The sequence below is a fragment of the Salvelinus namaycush genome, chromosome 32 (assembly GCF_016432855.1).
Source record: "Salvelinus namaycush isolate Seneca chromosome 32, SaNama_1.0, whole genome shotgun sequence".
Taxonomy (NCBI): Eukaryota; Metazoa; Chordata; class Actinopteri; order Salmoniformes; family Salmonidae; genus Salvelinus; species Salvelinus namaycush.
In genome coordinates, this window is record NC_052338.1 from 428,976 (window position 1) to 453,394 (window position 24,419).

The window sequence follows — 24,419 nt, forward strand, 5'->3', positions numbered from 1 at the left end:
CTTATTCAATTCTGTGCCCCATGGATGTTTTTACTTTCACAAGTTGGATTCTGCACCCGGGAACATAAAGCTGTTCAGGAGGGTTTCACAGCAGTAAACTGCAATGAATTTCATGTGCTTTTTACATCTGACTGTTGGTTATTCAGGTTGAAAATGTATCATCTGCCTGGATCAAGTCAAGTTGCTTTGAACTTTAAATCCATGCATAATGATTATACCAAAGCGTGCACAGTTCTCTTCCAGTATGTGCACTTTATCCACAGCCCTTAACCCTTTTTGCCAGCTTTTTTGCCAACCCAGCACACCTTGAACCATCTATAACAGTGTAATTCAGACCTACAAGTTGTGCAGGTTTTTGTTTAAGCCCAGTACCAACACACCCGATTCCAAAAATGTACTAATCATCAAACTAGTTCAAATCAGATGTGTTAATACTATTGGGATACCCTATGGATCCCACAATTAAAGAATACTCTATAGCCTGCCTTACCAATACCAATACCCCGCCAGATCTCAGACATCCAGGTGAATGGCCAGTCAGACGACATGACGGCGAAGGAGAAGCTGCTGCTGTGGTCCCAGCGCATGGTGGAGGGATACCACGGGATGCGCTGCGACAACTTCACCACCAGCTGGAGGGACGGCAAGCTCTTCAACGCTGTCATACACAAACACAGGTGAGATGCAGCCTTGAAGAAGTAGTTTTGAGGTGATCTGACTGGGGATTGAGAAAAACATGGGGTCACGGATGGTTGTGCCAGGGGGCTAAATGGACATGCAATAACAATTTTTTTAGCTATGCCTGATCATTTTGTGATTACACGCGCTTGCCTGGACTTGCTATTATATACATCCTTTGGACGTAGTGAACCCCTGTGATCCTTGCAAGGTTCCACATACATGTTAAATGTTTTCTTTATTACTGTACATACAAAGAAGAGGAATTTGAAATTCGTATTTGCTGTGCACTGCAGAAAGGCTGACTTGTTCAGGTAGGATAAGGGTGTAAAAATCCCTGTCAACTGAGGAGGGGTCACCATTTATAGTTGGATGGAAATTATCCAACAGTTATGTACAAATGTTGAATATAATAATAAACTACATTTAGCAATCTGACTCCAATATTATGTGAATAAATGCACCAGGCCCTGTGCCTCCCTAGAGGATCTAGTCAAGGTAGTGAGCCTTGCGTCACCACTTAGTATGACTATAATGAACGTGTCTAATTTGCACCGTTACGCAATTATTAAGAGACTAGATACAAATAGCTAATACTGGTGGCCAATGTTCTGGCATTCATTTATTGAGGCAAGCAGATCAGGGATGTCAGGTACGCTTTCAGTTTTGCGCGAATGCCGCCATCCATCCACGGTTTCTGGTTAGGGTAGGTTTTAATAGTCACAGTGGGTACAACATCTCCAATGCACTTCTTTATAACCGCACTCCCCGAGTCAGTGTATAGGTCGATGTTGTTCTCTGAGGCTGACTGGAACATATTCCAGTCCGCGTGATCAAAACAATCTTGAAGCGTGGTTTCCGATTGGTCGGACCAGCGTTGAATGGTTGTCGTCACTGGTACATCCTGTTTGAGTTTCTGCCTATAAGACGGTAGATGCAAGATGGTCGGATTTTCCGAAGGGAGGGCGGGCTTTGTATGCATCGCGGAAGTTAGAGTAGCAGTAATGTAATTCATAGTAACATTCATTTAGTGGATATCACGTTTTCATCTGTCTTCACATCTCCAACGGTGTCCATGCTCCCAGGGTTCTGTGGGAATGTCCCTCCCCAGAGAAAGCCACAGATAAGTTGTGTTTGACCCCTGTTATAGCCCACAAATGGTCAACCATTCAAATGGCATAAATCGTGATTGAGTCATCACGCTGGGCCTCAGCGCCCGCAAGTCGCCAGTCGCAAGTATCACCTTCTCTCATTCTTCCGCTACAGTTATGCAGTCAGTTGCAAGTACTTCTCATTATTATATTTGTTTTCATTGACGAAAACATTTTATTTGACGTAGCAATCACGCATGACCAGGTATGCATTCACGCACATAGCAATAATAAATAATAATAATAATAGATGTAATTTGTATAGGACTTTTCACTACAGCAAGAAACAACTAAACCCAACATTTCAATAAGCCTATTGACAGTTCTGGGTGAGAGATCTTCCACGGTCATCCACCGAGGCAGGTAGGTGCAAATCCAACACGTCACATAGCAGTAACATTCAATCAACAATGAAAAAGTTGGCTAAATGTCTGTGTAAAAATAATACGCATAACAACTACCATGAGGGGTCAGGATAGATTTTGACAAGAGACTTTTCGTGTTTGCACATACTGTACAAACACACACCCTGTATGCTCACACACTACACACAGGACTCAGGAGAAAGGCACAGGAGGTGGCTAGACGAGGCAGCTTTGTGGTTTTATTTAGTTGCATGAAAAGAGAGAGGATTGTGACTGAGGGTGTGTGTCCCATGAGTTTGAAAATAAGATGCCCACAGGGGCTGTACTTTTAAGTCTCAGCAAGTAGCAGCACAGCTCAGGTATGCCAAGGTGTCTCAGGTGTGTCTGCCGTACAATCTTCACACAGACCAAGAGCAAGACAGAAGCACACTCTGCAGAACGACAAAGCAACAAAGCAGTCTGGGCTCATGTACAACTAATTGAATGAGAGAAATGCATGAGAAAGTAATTTCGTAATTCTATGACCGTCAACAGTCAAGGCTTGCACATTATCTAGCCGTGGAAAGGGGATGCTTACATCTGAGCTAAATCTGAAAAACATCAGTTGTAGTCTCATACATGGATGGATTTGTAAGACTGAAAATAAAAACTGCAAGAGGAGAGTTTGGACACTGTTTGGACACTGTTGCAGTTGAGGACACACACCATCAACATGATGCACAGTCTAAAGAAGAAGTTCCGCTCCTCCAAGAGACGGTTGAACAGCACCTCCAACAGCACCCAGGGCTCTGTCTTTGACCTGGAGGACCGGGTTATCATGCTGTGTGAGGACATCTCAGCTGAGAGTAGCACTTTTGACTCGAATCGGGGGTTCCAGAACCCGGGGGAGTTCTCCTCCAGCCGAGGTTCCCAGATCGAGGAGCAGGAGGAAGGGTCTGGGTCAGGATCAGACCCACGCATAGTGCACCTGAGCAGGGACAGCCACTCCTATAGACAGGTCCTCTACTCTGATATGGAGCACTACCCCAGGGGCCATGGAGACTACTTTGTGCAGAGAGTTGTGCAAGGGTATGCAGGGTTTATGTCATTGTTTCATTAAGGTGGTGGTTGGGATACATTTTGATAGCCGTTTCATTTTTTTTGCTACTTCTAGACATTAGTTATTTTCTAATAGGGAATATAATAAGTTATGCATTTTTCACCTATTGCTTACAAAGCCCATGTATTTTGTTTAACCACGCTAGGCTAAATCCATTGGCAAATATGAGATGCCCTGTGCTCATTCCAAGCAGTCAAATCGTGTGTCTGCACACGATTTGACTGCAATTATCTTTATTGGCAGTGTACATGGAACAAGTTGTACATGGAATTTCAAACGAATTGGTTGTTAGTAGGAGCTCTTGTTTTTGCCTGCCCCTGTCTGTATAAACATTCCTCTGAGAGAGGAATGTCGATAAGGATCTAATGCAGTCAGTCCATCACAATTAAACTGCCTACAGCAGGGTTCCCCAACTGGCGTTTTTTGGGGGGGGAATTTTCATTGTTGGACATAAAAGACACCATGAAATCAGCTCCAAAGGATATTCATTTTGGAAATCTGTTCCCAAATATTCCCATGCATAACAGAGAGATATGTGATAGTATACAAATCCAAGCAAAGTTTGAAATGATTATGTTTTGGTCAAATATGATATCTGTTTGGGCTTCTTGCAGTCAATTTGCAGGCTACAAGTTATTTATAGTTATGTTCCGGCCCCCTGATCATTCGCTCAAGAAAAAAACGGTCCGCGGTTGAATCTAGTTGATGATCCCTGGCCTACAGCAACGAGCTGATGGATCAGTCAATGGGTTTGATTGTTTTACAGATGCCTGACAGGGGCAACATTATGTAGGCCATAACAATTATTTGTGTGCTTATATTATGTTTTATCCTATGTTTTTAGAAAAAAAACTCAACTTAATGGTTTTACCTGAATGTTTTGGTGTTGCAAAGGTGAATATAATACAACCATTTGTCCTATATCCTATAAGAAAATAGGAGATGCAATTTTATAGTTTTAATAGTCTTTTCTATGTTCTGTCCCCAGCCCTACTCTGATTGACATGAGTAAGGTGTACCGACAGACTCATGTAGAGAACCTGGAGCAGGCCTTCAGTGTGGCAGAGAGAGACCTGGGCGTCACTCGGCTGCTCGACCCAGAAGGTAAGGGGACTCGCCTGTATCGTTTTCTCAATTACTCTCAATACTATTAGTGGCGTATTTGTATGAATACTTGCCTTTATCTTTTTCTAAAATCAGGTTTTAACTGGTGTTCATTGTCTCTATTAAGATGTGGATGTGCCACACCCAGACGAGAAGTCCATCATCACATACGTGTCCTCCCTGTATGACGTCATGCCCCGTGTACCTGACGTCCAGGATGAGGTGAAAGCCAATGTAAGTGTCGTCTTCTTGGAACCATATAGGCCATCACAGCTAGGGGGAATCCTCCTCGTCTCACCTTTGAGATCACATCTTCCCAAAATGTAAGATGTCTTTGACGCGCCGGGGTGAATTTTCCCTTAAGTACAGGTATAGGATCAGCTTCTCCTCCCCCAATACTAACATTAACCATTAGAGGGGTAAATGCAAAACGGACCCAAGATCAGCATCTAGAGGAAACCTCACCCTACACCATGTTTAACCAGTGGAGTCATGTTGGTGACTACCAGTGATATGGTGACTACCCGCAACTGATTTAGTCCATTCAACCTTTCCTCTTCTGTCTCCTGTGTGTCCCTCAGGAGCTGGAGCTGCGCTGGCAGGAGTACTATGAGCTGGTGACCCTGCTGCTGCAGTGGATCAGACACCACATCATCGTGTTTGAGGAGAGGAAGTTCCCTACCAGCTATGAGGAGATTGAGGTAAGTCTCCTCACCTATTAGGGAAATCTCTTGATACATGTAAGTGAATATTCTGTCTGCTACAAATGTGTTATAATTGTCTTAGAGACTTGATGTATGACAAAGGCTATGTTCAGTTGTAACAGAGAATTAATTTAGCATAATTTGTTCCTATTGGGGTCAGTGGGGTAGCAGTTATGGAAGTGGACTGCAATGAGAAAATAAGTCACTGGTAAAGGGTACTAGCCTCCATAACTTATGTCTTGCTTGGTAAGGAAATAATCGAACTGTTTGTCTCTGATTTCTGAAAATCGTCTGAGGGATGTGATGAAACAAGAGCTTCGTATGTTTAATTGTCATGTTGAATTAATTCAGCAACATCTTAAAACCACAGGTTCTTTGGCGCCAGTTTCTGAAGTTCAAGGAGACAGAGCTGCCTGCAAAGGAAGCAGACAAGAATCGATCCAAACACATCTACATGTCTTTTGAGGTTAGCAATTAAACCACGAAAAGGAGAAGAAGGTGCAAGCCAAAACGCACAGAGTGAATGTTTGGACACATCTAAAGAATAGTTAGATAAACTAACTGCATCAAGTAAATGCTGGCCCTTTGTTGAAAATGTTCCCGCCTGTGTCTGTCCTTGTAGGGTGCAGTTCAGGTGGGTAATGTCAAGGTTCCCCCTGGGTACCAGCCTATTGATGTGGAGAAGGAGTGGGGTCGTCTCCATGTAGCCATACTGGAGAGAGAGCGTCTTCTAAGGACAGAATATGAGAGGTGAGACCGCCATTATATGTACGTACAACACTGTGGAGGGTCAATGATGTTTGAGATTATACCTTCATCTTTGAGATGATGCTCAAATCCGTTACAGATGTTTTTGTTAGATGCAGCTCAGAGGAGACATTCTTGATTTGGGAACTCTGTCACGTGGTGTTTCTGTTGTATTTCAGTTGTTAAATTAAAAGCTCAATGTCTATTAGAAGTAACACATTAAACAGGACATAAAACATTGTAAAAAAGAGCATTCACACCCAAAGGCTTCTGTAACTACAGTACCAGTCAAAAGTGTGGACACACCTTCTCATTCAAGGGTTTTTATTAATTGTTTTACTATTTTCTACATTGTAGAATAATAGTGAAGACATCAAAACTATGAAATAGCATATATGGGATCATGTAGTAACCAAAAAGTACAAATCAAAATATATTTTATATTGAGATTCTTCAAAGTAGCCACCATTTGCCTTGATGACAGCTTTGCACACTTGTGGCATTCTCTCAACCAGCTTCACCTGGAATGCTTTTCCAACAGCTTTGAAGGAGTTCCCACATATGCTGAGCACTTGTTGGCTGCGTTTCCTTCACTCTGCGGTCCAACTTATCCCAAACCATCTCAATTGGGTTGAGGTCGGGTGAGGCCAGGTCATCTGATGCAGCGCTCCATCACTCTCCTTGGTCAATTAGCCCTTACATAGCCTTGAGGTGTGTTTTGGTTCATTGTCCTGTTGTAAAACAAATGATTGTCCCAATAAGTGCAAACCAGATGGGATGGCGTATCGCTGCAGAATGCTATGGTAACCATGCTGGTTAAGTGTGCTTTGAATTCTAAATAAATCACTGACAGTGTCACCAGCAATGCACCCCCACACCATCACACCTCCTCCTCCATGCTTCGTGGTGGGAAACACACATGCGGAGATCATCCGTTCACCTACTCTGCATCTCACAAAGACACAGTGGTTGGAACCAAAAATCTCACATTTGGACTCATCAGACCAAAGGACAGATGTCCAACGGTCTAATGTCCATTGCTTGGGTTTCTTGGTTGAAGCAAGTCTCTTCTTCTTTTTGTTGTCCTCTAGTAGTGGTTTCTTTGCAGCAATTTGATCATGAAGGCCTTATTCACGCAGTCTCCTCTGAACAGTTGATGTTGAGATGTGTCCATTACTTGAACTCTGTGAAGCATTTATTTGGGCTGAAATCTGAGGTGCAGTTTAACTCTAATGAACTTCTCCTCTGCAGCAGAGGTAACTCTGGGTCTTCCTTTCCTGTGTTGGTCCTCATGAGAGCCAATTTCGTCATAGCGCTTGATGGTTTTTGCGACTTCACTTGAAAAAACTTTCAAAGTTCTTGACATTTTCCAGATTGACTGACCTATGTCTTAAAGTAATTGTTTCTCTTTGCTTAAACTGTTGTTTCTCTTTGCTTATTTGAGCTGTTCTTGCCATAATATTGACCAAATAGGGATATCTTCTGTATACCACCCCTACCTTGTCACAATACAACTGATTGGCTCAAACGCATTAAGAAGGAAAGAAATTCCACAAATTAACATTTAAAATGCACACCTGTTAATTGAAATGCATTCCAGGTGACTACCTCATGAAGCTGGTTGAGAGATTGCCAAGCGTGTGCAACGCTGTCATCAAGGCAAATGCTGACTACCTTGAAGAGTCTCAAATATAAAATGTATTTTGATTTGTTTAATACTTTTTTGGTTACTACATGATTCCATATGTGTTATTTCATGGTTTTGATGTCTTCACTATTATTTTACAATGTAGAAAATAGTAAAAATAAAGAAAAACCCTTGAATGAGTAGGTGTGTCCAAACTTTTGACTGGTACTGTATGTGGCTACTGTAACTATGTGGATTATAACCAGTTTGGTGGATGTGAGAAGACATTGTGAGATAAAGATCGCTGGACAACCACATGATGATTCACTGAAAGATCCAGACACTGCTGTTGCCATTGCTAAGAGTTCAAAAACGTTCAATAATGTGATTATTTACGTCATAAGCAAGTTATTATAGGACCATCCTTACCAAATCACAAGAAAGCAGGGCATATGTCGTTTTTGTTAAGGGTTGGTCCCTCATCACAAGACTTCCAGTCTTAAAGTAAGCAGTCAGGGCAGTAGTCAGGGAAGCTACTGTGGGCTGTGAGTCACAGCACAGTTAACCTCACAACACCTTATCGCATTACAACATCCTATGGACTGTCATCATAGCAACTGGGGAGGACTAGCTATCAGATAATCCATCATGGCCTTTGCCAGTCAGAGCTACGGTTTAGAGTATTTACTTCGCAAGAAGAAGGAGAAGAAGGAGTGAGTGTTTTACCCTGCCTGCATAATGTTTCTGAGAAGATTGTGTAATGTTTGCTCTAATTTGCAGAAAGTCTTTTTTTCTCCAGATATTTGTATTGATGCTCTTGAAATGTATTGAAATTAATGTCCATTGGATTTAAATTTATACCAACATTATTATTTTATTTAATCGTTATTTTACTAGGTTGTCCCATTGAGGTCAAAATGCGTGTTTCACAAGGGATCTGGCCAAAGGGCCACTGTTGTCTTTGAGTAAAGTATTGCCAGTCATGATTTACAGTACCATAATCTAGTTATTTCATTACCTCATTAGACAATACAATACTCCTAAACCAGTCTCAGAGCTGATTTAGGAGAGACTGTGGAACATGTGTTGACCTGATGTGTTGACCTTTGCCCCTCAGGCTGGAGCGGCTGCAGAGGATTGTCAGTAAGGTCCAGATGGAGTCCGGGTTGTGTGAGGAGCAGCTCAACCAGGTTGAGGGTTTGCTACAGATGGTGAGTCTCACAACCTGCCGGGGCAGACAGTCACAGCCAATGTAGACTTTATAATGTACAATCTGTGGCCCTACAGATTTGTCACCACAAATCCATGCTGCTAGACTGAGTAGTCAATGATACAGTGAATGAATGCCCCACAGTTATGTAAGATTGGATGTGTTCGGATGTTCAAAGGCATTCTCAGGCTCATGGACTGATGTCTACTAATGCTGTATTCAAGATGGAACACATGGTGTCATAGTGTTTATACTGTATCTATGTTCTAGGATGTCCGTTTGCTGAGCTCAGGAAAGCCTGCTATGCACACAGCAGAGGTAGAGACAGACCTGGACGAGGCAGAGGGCATGATCCGGTACCTCTTCAATGACGTGCAGCTGCTGAAGGACGGACGCCATCTACAAGCTGAACAGATGTACCGCAGGTCAGAACAACCACTGAGTAAAACCATTTAAGCTCCACATCAAAATAAAATCTAACTATGTGTCACAATACAACTGGTGTAGACTTTACCGTGAAATGCCTGCTTACGAGCCCTTCCCAACGATGGTTAATTTTTTAAATAATTGTAACACAAAATAAATAAAATAAAATACACAAGAATGGAGCTATATACAGGGAGTACCAGTACCAGATCAATGTGCAGAGGTACAAGGTATTTGAGGTAGAAATGTACTGTACATGAAGGCAGAGTAACGTGACTAGGCATCAGAATAGATAATAATAATAGTAAAATAAAGAACAGAGTAGCAGCCGCAAATCATGACTGTAAAAGTGTGTGAGTTTTTAATGTGTATGTGTGTGTGTGTGTGGGGGGGGGGGTGGTATGTAGTGTATGTGATTGTGCGTGGGTTTTGCGTGGGAGTGTCAATGTAGTGTGTGTGAGTGAGTGTGTATATGGTGTGTATATAGTCTAGTGAGTTTGAGTAGGGTCAGTGCAAGATAGTCAGTACTGATAGTTCGGGTACCATTAATTGACTATTTAGCAGTCTGGCTATTCCGCAGTCTTATCTACTCAGAGCATTACTGTATTATTGTGAGGCCTTGTGGGACACGCGATGAAACCTAAGCCCTTACTGTATTGTTAAACCAACTTGTTAAATCCAATTGGTTGAAATACCTGTTTTGTTGTCATTGAACGATTCAGCATTGTTTCTCCTGTTTTACCTCCAGAGTGTACCGTCTCCACGAGCGGCTGGTGAACCAGCGCAGTGAGTACAACCTGAGCCTGAAGTCCGGAGTGACTACCACCCAGATATCCATGTCCCAGATGCAGACCCTTCAGCAGGTTCCCATGAGGGTGCGTCCCGAGCTGGATGAGGTGACCCTGTGCTACATCCAGGACCTGCTGGCTTGGGTTGAGGAGAACCAGAGGTGGGTGGACCAGGGGGAATGGGGCTCGGACCTGCACACCGTGGAGTCCCGGCTGGGCAGCCACCGCGGCCTGCACCAGTCAGTGGAGGAGTTCCATGCTAAGATCAACAGAGCAAAAGCAGACGAGGTACAGTGTGAAAAACTACCTGGGATGGGATTGGAGTTAGGGGAAAATTAGACTGATTCAGTCATACCATCATTGATCCTCTTTAGTTACTGCCAAAATGGCCGCTTCTTTTTTTAGCCATGCTTCCTCTCTAATCTTTAGTCTTTTTCTATTCCCCTTCAGAGTCAGCTCTCCCCTGTCAGCAAATGTGCCTACAGAGACTACTTACCCAAGCTGGAGTTGCATTATAGCAAGCTTCTGGTAAGTTATGGACTCAAACTATTAACGTACAACTACAACTTTTCAACAATCTGCCATTTATCTAATGCGTCTTCTCCAATCTCATTGTAATTCTTTTCTCCTCAGAGTTCTTCCAAGGCTCGTCTGTGCAGCCTGGATGAGCTTCATGCCTTTGTCACTGCAGCCACCAAGGAGTTGATGTGGCTGAATGAGAAAGAGGAGGAGGAGGTTAACTATGACTGGAGTGAACGCAATACCAACATGAATGCCAAGAAAGACAACTACTCGGTATGGCTGTTCTCATCCTCACCCAACCTGGAAAGTTCAACATTAGCTAAATAGAGTTAGGCATAATACAGATATTGTAGTGTAAAGTAAAAAGGTACACTGTACAGAACAGTAGTACTCCCATCTTTAATTCGATTTTGATCAGATTATGTTAAATTATTATTTTGACAATGAAATGTAATTTATTATGATTAGGGGGATGCACTTTCATATCTAGTAATATCCCCCCTAATGCCATAACACTGTCTGTTTTTTTTGGTTTGTTTCAGGGGTTGATGAAAGAGCTGGAGCACAGAGAGAAGCGGGTCAACAGTGTCCAGGTCCAAGGAGACAAACTGCTGAAGGAGGGTCACCCTGCCAAGAAGTCTGTAGAGGTGAGAACACAATCACAAGAGTTTCTAAGTTGTTTTAATTTCCTGAACAGTATACAAACACACACATTACAGCAGGGGTCGGTAACAGGGGTCCCATGGACTAAAACCGTCCCGCAAGTGATTTGTTTTGGCACCGTAAAGTTTTTCGGATTTTCGTTTTTGGTCAAAAAAAAGAAAAAATAATTCTGCTAAAAAAATGTATTTAGAAAATATGTTCCCATTAATAAAATTAAGATTTGTGATTGTTTCTCAATGTAATCAAGGTATGAAATGATCATGTTATTTTCAAATACGATCTCTTTTTGGGCTTACTTGTGGTGAATTTGCGGTGTTCAAATTGTTGTAATTATGTTCTATCTGCAAAAATCTGCAAAAATCGTCCCGCTGCTGAATCTAGTTGCCTACCCCTGCATTACAGTATATATTTAACATGGATTTGTCTTTGACTTTGTCTTTTATTTCTAAGAGCAGAGGATATGAGAATAGGTGTTTTTTTAAGCAATTTTTTTTCTCTCCTCACCAAAGGCCTTCACTAAAGCCTTGCAGACCCAGTGGAGCTGGATCCTGCAGCTTTGCTGTTGCATCGAGTCCCACCTGAAAGAGAACACCTCCTACTTCCAAGTATGCCAACTCATACATCCCCCTCAGATAGTCCAATTAAAATGCATCCTCCTATCTCTAAAACGGTTTGTGCTCCTCTTTTTCTACCCTGGTAGTTTTTCTCAGATGTGAAAGAGGCAGAGGAGAAGATGAAAAAGATGCAGGAGACTATGAAGAAGAAATACACGTGTGACCGTAACATCACTGTCACACGACTCGAGGACTTGTTACAGGACGCAGTTGTAGGTTGACTTATTCTACGTTATTGAAGAAGTGAAGAGAAAATACAGCAACTCTGATTCAGTGACATTACTGAAGCAACAGCATCTTTCATTGTCTGTTTTGTTAAATACCCCTGTGGTGGTTCATATATAGGATGAGAAGCAGCAACTGAAAGAGTTTAAGACCCACTTGAATGGGCTGAACCGGAGGGCCAAGACCATTGTCCAGCTGAAGCCACGTAACCCTGGTACACCAGTCAAGGGTAAAGTGCCTGTCCAGGCCATCTGCGACTTCAAACAGATGGAGGTGAGGAGATATTACTGTTCATGTGACCAGCTTTCCAGTGGAGGAGCAAACACTCTTAGGCTACTACTTAGTATAAGCGCATCTTATCAGAATCTGTGGAAATGGAGTGTTTATTCAAAACATAGATTAGTGACACTTAGAAGTATAACAGCAATAGTATCTGTTGATTTTATGTATCTTATTAGTCATGCTCGAAGGCCTGTCATTAGAACTGGTCAGAACAGTACAACATGGGCGTTCATTTTGTGCCTATTTCCAGATCACGGTGCACAGAGGGGATGAGTGTGCGCTGATGGACAACTCTCAGCCATACAAGTGGAAAGTACAGAACCCCAAAGGCAGCGAGGCCACTGTGCCCTCCATCTGTTTCCTGGTTCCACCCACCAATAAGGACGCAGTGAGCGGTGTCTCAGGGTGAGGCAACCAATCATCTCCTTGCCTTCAAACAATATGGCTAAAACCTTTGATTTAGCCTTACCATAAACAACATGACCAAAACCTTTGATTTAGCCGTACCATTAACAACATTAGCCTGGTCCCAGATCTGTTTGTGCTCTTGTCCACTCCATTGTTGTTTGGAATGACAATTCCATAAGGAGTTGGCAAGAGAGCAGATACAGAATGGCTACCAGGCTAAAATTAGATGGATAGAACTTCTTTGATTTAACCTTTGTCAGACCGTTGATGCCTCGTAAAGACATTTGACCCCAGCACTTGTATGGTTCACTAACCTCAAACCTCCTCCACAGTCTGAACGAAAGTCACCAGAACCTGCTGGTCCTGTGGCAGATGCTGCACGTGGACATGAAGAGCCTCATGTCCTGGCAGTACCTGATGAGAGACATCCACCTCATCAGCTTATGGAACATTACCATGGTGAGCTCAAGGTTTCACACAGGATGTGTCTCAAATGGCACCCTATTCCCTATGTAGAGCACTACGGGCCCTGGTCAAAAGTAGTGCACTACATAGGGGATAGGGTGCCATTTGGGACATACAAATATACACTTTTGGAGAGATTGGAGATATCTTTTGTCATTAGATGGTGTCTCTTGGGTGTAGAATTAAATTACGCCCTCAGAATTATTTATTGTTAGCTATACAATTCCAAAGGTTCTGGAATGGGGGGGAGTTTCTGATGGAATTCAGGCAAAGAGAATATAACACTCTTCCTGACCATGCTCACCCTCCCTATCTTTCTTCCCCATCACTGCAGTTTAGGACTCTGACGGTGGAGGAGTACAGGCTAGCATTGAGGAACCTGGAGCTCCACTACCAAGACTTTCTAAGAGACAGCCAGGACTCCCAGGTCTTTGGGGCAGATGACCGAATGCAGGTGGAGAGTGGCTACAAAAAGGCCAGCCAGCACTACGAAGGACTGCTGCACTCTGTGGAGAAAGGTGAGTGTCAGACATCCGAGCATGGAGAGGGCCTGTATAGTACAAGAAGAAGCATCCAACAAAGTTATTTTTGATGACATCAGTATTGCACTTTGTTATGCACACTTTATTGGACTCTTTGTTGCATACCTTATGAGTTGTCGTTGCATTTTCCATTCATGAACATCATGATTTCAATATTTGTTGTTAGAAATGTTTAAATTTATCACAGACTACAAATAGTGGTTAACTGTTGAATTCACATTACAGGCAATGTGGCGCCCACTGGAGGTAAGGTGTCCGTCCTGGTTGCAGTGTCAGACTGCAGTGTTGACTGGCTAAGCTTGATAGTTAAGGGATGAAAATAGTGCCGTTCTGATTCACTCCATCAACTTCCCTCAATCTAACCATCATTGATCACCATCCAAGATTCTCTAACTTCGCTGTTCATTGCGTTAGCCACCTTGTCAAATCACATGAGTTTGCCTGTGTTGATGCATTGTGTTGTTTAATCATGTGTAATAATTCCGAATTTTTCTCCTGCATGAGCTGGCAGTTGATTGAGTTTGATTTTGAAACTATGCATTTATAACCAGAAGTTTGAGTGATTTTATGGATTTCATGTGACATACACTGAGTGTACAAAACATTAGGAACTGTGGGAAGAATTGGAGTCATCATGGGCCAGCATCCCTGTGGAATGTTTTCGACACCTTGTAGAGCCCATGCCCAAAGTTTCAAAAGCGTTCCATGTTGACTACAATGCTTCCCACAGTTGTGTCAAGTTGGCTGTTTGTCCTTTGGGGGGTGGACCATTCTTGATACACATGGGAAACCGTTGAGAGTGAAAAACCCAGCAGCGGTGCGGTTCTTGACATGCTCAAACTGGTGTGCCTGGCACCTATTACCATAACTTGTTCAAAGGCACTTCAATCTTTTGTCTTGCCTATTTACCCTCTGAATGGCACACACACACAATACATGTCTCAATTGTCTCAAGGCTTAAAAATCCTTCTTTAACCTGTCTCCTCCCTTTAATCTACACTGATTGAAGTGGATTAAAATGACATCAATAAGGGATCATAGCTTTCACCTGGATATATATAATGTTGCGCTGTTGGCGGTAGGAGCACTTGATTCAGCAGCCCTAGCGCCGAGAAGGCAAGGTGTTCCCATTTTGAATCATTACATGTGTCTGAAGGTAAAACTCCGCCTATTCGGCAGGCCCAGAGAGCAAATCACATGCACCTATAGGACTACCACTGGCCAATCAGGTAGCTCAGATAACTGTGTCTGCAGTTTCCTTGAGCCATTGACTTTAAAGAAGCCTCGAGCACACAGCAAAGTTGATACTGTGAGATTTAAAAACTTTTAAAACTGTGACTAGAGAGAGACTCAACAAATACAGCAAATAAGCTGTTGTTTTTATGATTAAGTTAGTTTAAGTTGTTATTCACCACAGTCAACATTTTGTTCAATACTATTATAAGCCATGAAATGATCAGTCTCCCTACTTCCACTCACGCTGCGATGAATAAGTAGCAAAGTGTTTCGATAAGCTTGCGTTGTTATTATTAGGAGTAATACGATGAATTGGTGAATAAGGCATAAATAATGAAGTGGAAGACTGTGTCCCCTTTTCTCAGCGGAGGGAGAGGGGAGGGACGATGAGTAGGGTGAGAGGCAGCCTCAACTCTGCTCCCTCCCCTCAGACCGACCATCAGATGCAGGCCATCAGTCCCGTAAAATAAAAAAGCTAATGATTATGCTCACTCAGCTGTGTCTCACAAGTAAAGCAACAAATTATATAAACTCAGCAAAAAAAGAAATGAAGAGCACTTTTTGCCGGTCCTGTCTGGTCCAGCAACAGTGGGTTTGTGCCCATATGCGACATCTGGTGAGGACCTGCCTTACAACAGGCCTACAAGCCCTCAGTCCAGCCTCTCTCAGCCTATTGCGGACAGTCTGAGCACTGATGGAGGGATTGTGCGTTCCTGGTGTAACTCGGGCAGTTGTTGTTGCCATCCTGTACCTGTCCCGCAGGTGTGATGTTCGGATTTACCGATCCTGTGCAGGTGTTGTTACACGTGGTCTGCCACTGTGAGGATGTTCAGCTGTCCGTCCTGTCTCCCTGTAGCGCTGTCTTAGGTGTCTCACAGTACGGACATTGCAATTTATTGCCCTGGCCACATCCTGCAGTCCTCATGCCTCTTTGCAGCATGCCTAAGGCACGTTCACGCAAATGAGCAGGGACCCAGGGCATCTTTCTTTTGGTGTTTTTCAGAGTCAGTAGAAAGGTCTCTTTAGTGTCCTAAGTTTTCATAACTGTGACCTTAATTGCCTACCGTCTTTAAGCTGTTAGTGTCCACAGTGTTCCACAGGTGCATGTTCATTAATTGTTTATGGTTCATTGAACAAGCATGGGAAACAGTGTTTAAACCTTTTACAATGAAGATCTGCGAAGTTATTTGGATTTTTACGAATTATCCTGAAAAAGTTACGCTTCTTTTTTTGATGAGTTTATTACCAGTGTGATCATAGTTTGAGAAGAACAACATTGGCAGGGCAATTAAAGCATAGCCAGATATGCAGTGAAAATGTATTGCGCCTATAGCCTACTGCACAAACCTCATTACTACAGAACTGTGTTAATGGTGCACAGACTTACATTTTTGAAATCATGTTTATTAAAACAAAATTTAAGCGGTAGATCTCGGCTTGCATTTTGACTCCGGAAGTGATCTTGACTCAGAAAAGGTTGGTGACCACTGGTCTATGTCATGGAAAGAGCAGGTGTCCCTAATGTTTAGCACACTCAGTGTGTAATTCATTATAACCTGAGAAAATAACAATAATAAATTCATGATCGAAATGACCAAGAACAAAATCTGCCTTTGTGCTATTGTACTATTACCGTGCCTGCATCCCAAATGGCACCCTGTTCCCTACATAGTGCACTACTTTTGACCAGAGCCCTATGAACCCTGGGCCAAAGTAGTGCGCTATATAAGGAATACAGTTCCATTTGGGATGCAACCCATGTAAGCAGATCATTTTAAGCAAAAATATGCTCTTTGTATCATTCAATATTAAGGGAATGAGGATAATAGTTTGTGGAGTGATTTCCTTTACGGTTCATTGAGGTTCTTAACACTGTGTTATAGTCTAAGAGGATAATCAGCGATCAGAGCACTATTTTATGATCTGGGATTCTAGTCCTCTTGAGCTGTAAATGAATCTTTTTATACACCTTTGTAATGGTTTCTCCATTCTGGTCAGGTGAGGAAGATGAATCTGAGTGCCGGAGCTACCTGACCAAGATCAAGAACCTGCGTCTGAAGCTGGAGGTCTGTGAGACTCACACCATTACACGTCTGCGTCAGCCCGTGGACAAGAACCCGCTCATGGCTTGCGCACAGAGGACCACTGAGCAGAAGGTACTGCAGTGACGTCACCCCTAAGTGTCATTGTTTTGTTTTGTTTATTTCGATCTCCATTAGCTGTTGCACATGCAGCTGCTAGTCTTCCTGTGGTCGACACAAAAATACAGTTCCTTCAGAAAGTATTCATATATCTTGACTTATTCCATATTTTGTTGTGTTAGTCGGAATTCAAAATAGATTAAATATGTTTTTCTCACACATCTATACCCTAGCCCATAATGACAAAGTGAAAACATGTTTTTTAGATTTGTTTGCAAATGTATTCAAAATGAAATACAGAAATATCTCATTTACATAAGTATTCACACCCTAGACTGAGCAAGATGGCGGACTGAACACAGTAGTGTAGATCACCTCAAGATCAAAACGTAATATTCAATATCGGTAAATTAGACTAAATATTAGCACTTCACAAACTGGTGGGTAATAACCTTCAATCTGGATAACAACACAAAACAAATCATAAGGCTAGAGAAATGTATCGACAAATATTACCAATACAAGCAACACCCAAACATGACGGAGAGTAAAAAAGGAGAACCAATCCCGAAAGAAAACGTGACTCTTCGACTGACACAGACAATTTAAGCTTTTCACAACCGGGAATGGTAAGGGTGGGAACCGATCTGTTAAAATCGATAAATGAGAAATTGGGCATACTCGAATTAGTCAGTAAGGATATAAAGGAGTTGAAGGCAAGGCTCAAGATGAGTGATGAAAAAGCTGTGACATTTGAGAAAGAAACAAACAAGCTAAAAGGGACAGTCAACAAGATTGAAACCAACGTTAATGAACTTAAAAAGGAAAACATCTTTCTGAGAGAAGCCTTACTTAACATACAGACTAGATCCATGATAGAACATCTGGTACCTACTGGTATCCAAGAGAAAGAAGGAGAACACCGTACACCGTTTTGGACAGAGATATGAGCGGCCAATCGTTGCCAAATTTGCTTTCTTTAAAGATAAAATAATTGTTAAAAGACTATTAATATAGTTGATTTATTTACTGTCATGATGGAATGGTCCCCAACCCTATACCCTAGACACCCAAATGAGTGACCCATACACTAAGGAGAAGTTCTTATCTGTTTTATGGGCCTACTGTAAGTAGCCTATACGCAGCCAAATCAGAAAGATGAATGTGGTCAGAGACCTACTACAGCAGCACCGCCCCCTCAAGATTCTGAGCCTGCCTGGCAGGGTTGGTCCTACAAAGCCAAAGCCCCCTGATAGGAGAGCATAATATACAAGGAAATTCTCAAAGCTGCTAATGAAAACCTTGACGACCTTGTACCTAGCCGTTTGGTGGTCCCCACCCGGGCAGTGGCAGTGCTGGCAACACTAGCTGCAGTAACCCATGGGGAGGGGGTCACACTCGGACATTCAGAGAGGGGGCATATTATTGTGGCCCTGGTGGCACAAAATCATCAACGGTCTGACTGCACAGAGATGCTTTGGAATATGGTCACAACGGGGACCAGCGTGTGGGTGTTTCAGGGGAAACACTGATCTCCATCACCTAGGACTTGACAATGGTTAATTAAATCTCAAATTTGCCAGTTTTTGCTCAATTTTGCATTCCTTCTCATACAGCTGCAACTGTATATGCATTTGTAAATCAAGTCCCTTCTTGATTTGGGCTCTGGGATGGAACAACTGTTTAGCATCTGAGTTTATGGTTGTTTGTGGGGGAAAGGGGTTGAGTGTGTGTGTGTGTGTGTGTGTGTGTGTGTGTGTGTGTGTGTGTCCCACAACTGTTGCTAGGGAGTAAAGATGTTAGGAACAATATAGGATGAATCACAATAATTGTTTGCTAAAATAATAATTGCTGGCCAAAATGTAATTTTTGTAATGTCAAACCTGATAAGAGGTAACAATCCTTTGCATGAACCACCTACATTATTACAAATAATAATTGTTAATTATGAAAATTAAGATAAGCAGGATTTTTTATATATATATATTTCTTAATAGATATATAATACAAATCGAGGTGAGGGCGATGGAAATGCTTTTGGTGGCTGATCTGCTTCTGTTCTGTGGGTGGCACTGTCTGCTCTTTTCGAAGGATGGGTCCCGATCTTTCGGAGGCCTTGGGATCCGGGGGGACAGGGGTGGTCTGCCGGTCACTGGGATGACAACCCAACTTGGGATGGGGAGGGGTTTTAGCGGGTGGAATAGTGAGGAACAATTGGAGGTTAATTTAGTAGCAATGCAAATATCATGGTATAGCTATATGGACACTAAATCACTATGGTACATTTAATGGTGAGTTTACAAACATATATTAAAGGGAAAGGGGGATACCTAGTCAGTTGTACATCTGAATGCATTCAACTGAAATGTGTCTTCCGCATTTTACCCAACCCCTCTGAATGATAAATAGATTTGAAATGTGTACTTCATTATGGTAAATGCTGAAATAAGTATAGCTAGTTATAATTGTAATGGCTTAGCAGATAATAAGGAAAGACGGTCAGTATGTACCTGGCTAAAAGAGAAGGAATACAATATCTATTGTTTGGGTTGGAAACTCATTCAACAATTTGAGATGAAGTTGTGTGGAAAAAGGACTGGGGGGGGTGAAATATATTTCTCCCATGGGGAAAGAAATTCAAAAGGGGTGATGATATTAATCAACAGTAATTTTGATCCAAATGTGGACATTTTCCAAACAGATCCTCAAGGTAGATGGAGGATTTTAAATATGTTATTGGAACATAAACAGATATGGCTCATGAACCTATACGCTCCAAATAATGATGACCCACGTTTCTTTGAAAAAATATATGGTAATGTATCAACCCTAGAAGGAATACAAGACTCTATTATAATGGTGGGAGATTATAATACGGTTTTAAATACCTCTATGGACCGTAAAGGAAATCACACTACAAACGATCACTCTCATGCACTTAAGGAAATCATAAATGTCATGGATATATTGGAATTAGTGGATATATCGAGGCTGAAATACCCTGACCTAGTGAGATATACATGGGGGAGGCTCAATCAAGCTCGTTGTCTTGATTACTTTCTTATGTCATTTTCTCTGGCACCAAAAGTTTTAAACGTTTTGATAGGGTACAGAATGCAGTTGGACCATTAATTAACATCTATTGGATGATAACTTGTTTTTAACTAGGACAGAATCATTTATAACTGACTTTTTCCGACTTAACATAGGTACATCAGATTCGCTTATTATATGGGACACTTTTAAATGTGCCTTTAGAGGCCATGCAATTCAGTACTCATCTCTAAGACAAAAGCAATTTAGGTCAAAAGAGTCCATATTACCATAGGAAATGGAAGGATAGATCGATACAGATAGATCGCAATACAAACTGTACCATAGAGGCTCAGAGTAAGTTAGAGGAAAAACCCCCAAAATTTAGGAACTTATTCAAGAAAGATCCGGTGTAATATATTACAAAAATAAATCGAACTGGATGGAATATAGGGAAAAATGCTACCAAAATAATTTACTGAAACTTGTTACAAATGATGGAGTCAACAAACAATATTTTGAAAGAGGAAGTAAAGTACTTTAAGCATATGTTTTTCTTTGTCTCCTCCATCTCCACTAATAATGTAAATTGAACAGCAGTACAGAAAGACTCATGTTAAGGCCAAATTACAGAGGAGGAACTTCTTGATGAAATTAAAGCCTTTAAGTCTGGGAACTCCAGGGCTGGATGGCATACCAGTGGAGGTATACCAAACCTTTTTTGATATACTCAGAGGACCGTTATTAGCATGTTTTATCTACTCCTATATAAATGGTAGATTATCGGACACTCAACAAGAAGGTCTAATTTCATTATTACTGAAACAGGATCGAAGTGGTAAATATAAAGATCCAGTCCATAAAAAAAATGGAGTCCTCTTGCACTTCAGTGTTGTGATGCAAAAATTCTAGCTAAATGCTTAGTGGATATAACTAAAAAGGTATTGTCAGATATTATTCATCCTAATCAGACAGGTTTTTCACATAGACAATATATTGGAGATAATATAAGACAAGTACTGGAAACAATAGGACACTATGAAACATCTGGGAAACCAGGCCTGGTTTTCATAGCCTACTTTGAAAAGGCCTTTGATAAAGTACGACTGGAGTTTATATATAAGTACCTGGAATATTTCAATTTGAGAATCTCCTATAAAGTGGGTTAAAGTTATGTATAGTAACCCTAGGTATAAAATAGTAAATAATGGCTACATCTCAGAAAGTTTTAAACTGTCAAGAGTAAAGCAAGTTTGTCAAATATCGGCATATCTATTTATTTATTTATTTTATTTAGGTGTTAAAATCAGATCCAACAATAATATGAAGGGATTAGAAATCCAGGGCTTAAAACAAAGGTGTCATTGTTCGATTGATGTTTACTTTTAAATCCACAATTAGAATCCCTCCACACCATCAGAGGATCTAGATACTTTACTCTGGATTAAAACCAAATTATGATAAATGTACTATATTACATATTGGATCACTATTTTTTTAAACTTTTTCATTACCGTGTAGTTTACAAATAAAATGGTTTCAAAATAGCGCTTGATTGTTTTTGCGACCTCACTTGAAGAAACTTTCAAAGTTCTTGAAATGTTCCGTATCCACTGACCTTCATGTCTTAAAGTAATGATGGACTGTCGTTTCTCTTTGCTTGTCACAACACAACTGATTGGCTCAAACGCATTACAGTAAGAAGGAAAGAAATTCCACAAATTATCTTAAAGCACACCTGTTAGTTGAAATGCATTCCAGGTGACTACCTGATGAAGTTGGTTGAGAGAATGCCAAGAGTGTGCAAAGCTGTCATCAAGGCAAAGGGGGGCACCTATGAATTCTCAAATATATATTTGGATTTGTTTAACACTTTTTTGATTACTACATGATTCCATATGTGATATTTCATGGTTTTGTTGTCTTCAGTATTTTACAATGTTTTACAATTTTTTTTTTTTGAATGAGTAGGTGTTCTAAAACTTTTGACCGGTAGTGTACAGTATATATTTACCCACCAAAAGTAAAATATACACACCTTGAGTCACTACTTTGTAGAAGCACCTTTGTTGTTGTAATGAACATGATTAGAGACAGAGCTGGTTTCAAGCACAGGGCGCAGCAGATGTTTATTGCAACGGACCACAGGAGGAGGCAGATAGCTGGGTCCACGGGCAGGCAGAAGGTCATACACAGCGGGTCCAAAAGGGCAACAGTACAGGCAGGGAAAAGGCTAGTAACGTAGTCCGGGAGATCAGGCAATAGGTAGATAACAGGAAATCCGATAGGCTAAAGTACAGGCAGGGAATAGCAAAAGGCGTCGTTAGTGAGGCAGGCAAAAACTATCATACACGGGAGGAAACCCAGCACTCAGGAAACCCAGCACTCAGGAAACCCAGCACTCAGGAAACCCAGCACTCAGGAAACCCAGCACTCAGGAAACCCAGCACTCAGGAAACCCAGCACTCTGAAAGACGGTGTCACAAAACAAACAATACCTCACAGTGATTGGGTGCAAAGAACTGATCTAAATAGTGTGTGATAATGACATACTGGTGTGTGAACAGGTGATTAGAATTCAGGTGATTGGGATCTGGAGCGTGAGCTGCGTTCAGGGAATCTAGGTGTTTGAGAGTGTGGGCTGGAAAGTGAGCTGCGTTCAGGGCATCTACATTTTTGAGGGTGTGAGTTGGAAACAGATGTTACAGGCAGTGATTACAGCTGTGAGTCTTTTTGCGTAAGTCTTTAAAGAGCCTTGCACACCTGGATTTTACAATATTTTCCCATTATTGTTTTTTTAATTCTTCAAGCTCTGTCAAGTTGATTGTTGATCATTCCTCTTGCCAGAGGTTTCTTCCTTCCTGACCACCCATGTAGGCCAAGTTACCGGAATGATGTACTTCGAATTGCTTGGAAATTGATATCTAACCCCTCCCAGACTCATGGGCATCAATAATCTTTCTTCTGAGGGCCTTTGATAGGTCTTTTGATTTTGGCATGATGTGTTACCACACACCCATATAGTTAAGACCAAACCAGACCAAGTATCTAATCTTTATGGAAGGCTGGACCTTCCCAAGTTACTCTCTAATGATTTTCTAATAATTTGCACTTGTTTTGGCGCACCTGATTCTAATTTTTGCCATTTTATGTCATAGTTAAAGTAGGGGTGTACTAACTTTTTTCCAACAAGGAAATTGCATTTTCAAAGTTAACTTTTTTTTGTGTGATTTGTTAATTGGTTTACCTTTATCAATGCATGTGGTTGGAATTTAGCTCAAATATCCAGGTGTCCAAAAAAAAAAAAAAAAAACACTTTCCAGGGGTGTACTTACTTTTTCACATGAATGTATGTTATTTAGATTCTGGGGTAACCATGCCACTGCAATGGTTACCGTAAATCACACATCCAATCCCAAAGTAAACAGACTGAAGTTAATGGTAGATCTGTGATGAATTGTCAGCCCAAAATAGATAACATGCCTATTTGAAACAGAGCCAGGCCACATTCAACAGAGGGTTATTGTTTAGGAAACTATTTAAAGTTCCCTTGTGACACGTAAATTAAGTTAGACAGTAGAAGGGCAAACTAACGTTTTTAGATCAGACATGCTGTGTAGTACATGTTACATCTGCTCGATTCTTGTCGTAATAATTTCAGAAGACCTTTGTATTCCTATTTTGCTTGTTAGCAACTCCATGAAAAAAAGACTGCAGGTGGAATGGCTAGTTATGGTCCATTATTCCCTTTTCTGCTCATAGAAAGTCCAGTCAGAGTTGGAGGACTTGAAGAAAGAACTGACCAATATGGCTGAGAAGACAAAGAAGGTGCTGGCATCCTCTCAGCAGTCCAGCTCCGCCCCAGTACTGTGCTCTGAGCTGGATATTACGCTGAAGAAGATGGAGCACGTCTACAGCCTGTCCTCCGTGTACCTGGACAAGTGAGTCCCTCGCTGACTCTGATTGTTACTACATGCATATCAAAACCATAAGACCAATAAGTAACATCTTCAATCTAAATAGTTTATCTGAATCATAATACACACACAGCTAACACTATACACCACTCCTTGTTTAGACTGCAAGCCATCGACATAGTGATCTGCAGCACAAAGGGAGTAGAGGACACCCTCAAAAAGTACGAAGCCCGTTTACGTGATGTCAATAAGATGCCAACAGACGAAAAAGAGGTGGAGAACTACCGCACCCAGCTAAAGGTACAGTATCTCTGTTAGAATGAACTGCATTCTATCCGTTGGTGTGTAGACAATGCTTTCATATGGACTGGTTATCAGACAGTGACTTAATGATTTCTATGCATTTGTAGCAATGTTCCTCTCTCTCCCCCTCTTTCTTGCTCTCTCTCTCCCCCTCTTTCTTGCTCGCTCT

The 24,419-nt window shown here is 41.5% G+C and overlaps 1 protein-coding gene across 1 annotated transcript in view; it reads left to right on the plus strand.

Moving 5' to 3' along the window:
- The window catches only part of LOC120026741 (plectin-like), a 158,080-nt gene that overhangs the window by 115,637 nt on the left and 18,024 nt on the right, over positions 1-24,419 (plus strand). The window contains exons 7-27 of the mRNA XM_038971463.1: positions 511-677; positions 4,282-4,397; positions 4,525-4,631; positions 4,979-5,098; positions 5,472-5,567; positions 5,724-5,851; positions 8,593-8,686; positions 8,956-9,110; positions 9,860-10,187; positions 10,350-10,427; positions 10,533-10,694; positions 10,964-11,068; positions 11,594-11,689; positions 11,785-11,910; positions 12,044-12,196; positions 12,456-12,610; positions 12,946-13,072; positions 13,413-13,596; positions 16,855-17,012; positions 23,793-23,971; positions 24,109-24,247. Of these exons, the coding sequence (XP_038827391.1) occupies positions 511-677; positions 4,282-4,397; positions 4,525-4,631; positions 4,979-5,098; positions 5,472-5,567; positions 5,724-5,851; positions 8,593-8,686; positions 8,956-9,110; positions 9,860-10,187; positions 10,350-10,427; positions 10,533-10,694; positions 10,964-11,068; positions 11,594-11,689; positions 11,785-11,910; positions 12,044-12,196; positions 12,456-12,610; positions 12,946-13,072; positions 13,413-13,596; positions 16,855-17,012; positions 23,793-23,971; positions 24,109-24,247 (2,973 nt within the window). The remainder of the gene's footprint in view (positions 1-510; positions 678-4,281; positions 4,398-4,524; positions 4,632-4,978; positions 5,099-5,471; positions 5,568-5,723; positions 5,852-8,592; positions 8,687-8,955; positions 9,111-9,859; positions 10,188-10,349; positions 10,428-10,532; positions 10,695-10,963; positions 11,069-11,593; positions 11,690-11,784; positions 11,911-12,043; positions 12,197-12,455; positions 12,611-12,945; positions 13,073-13,412; positions 13,597-16,854; positions 17,013-23,792; positions 23,972-24,108; positions 24,248-24,419) is intronic.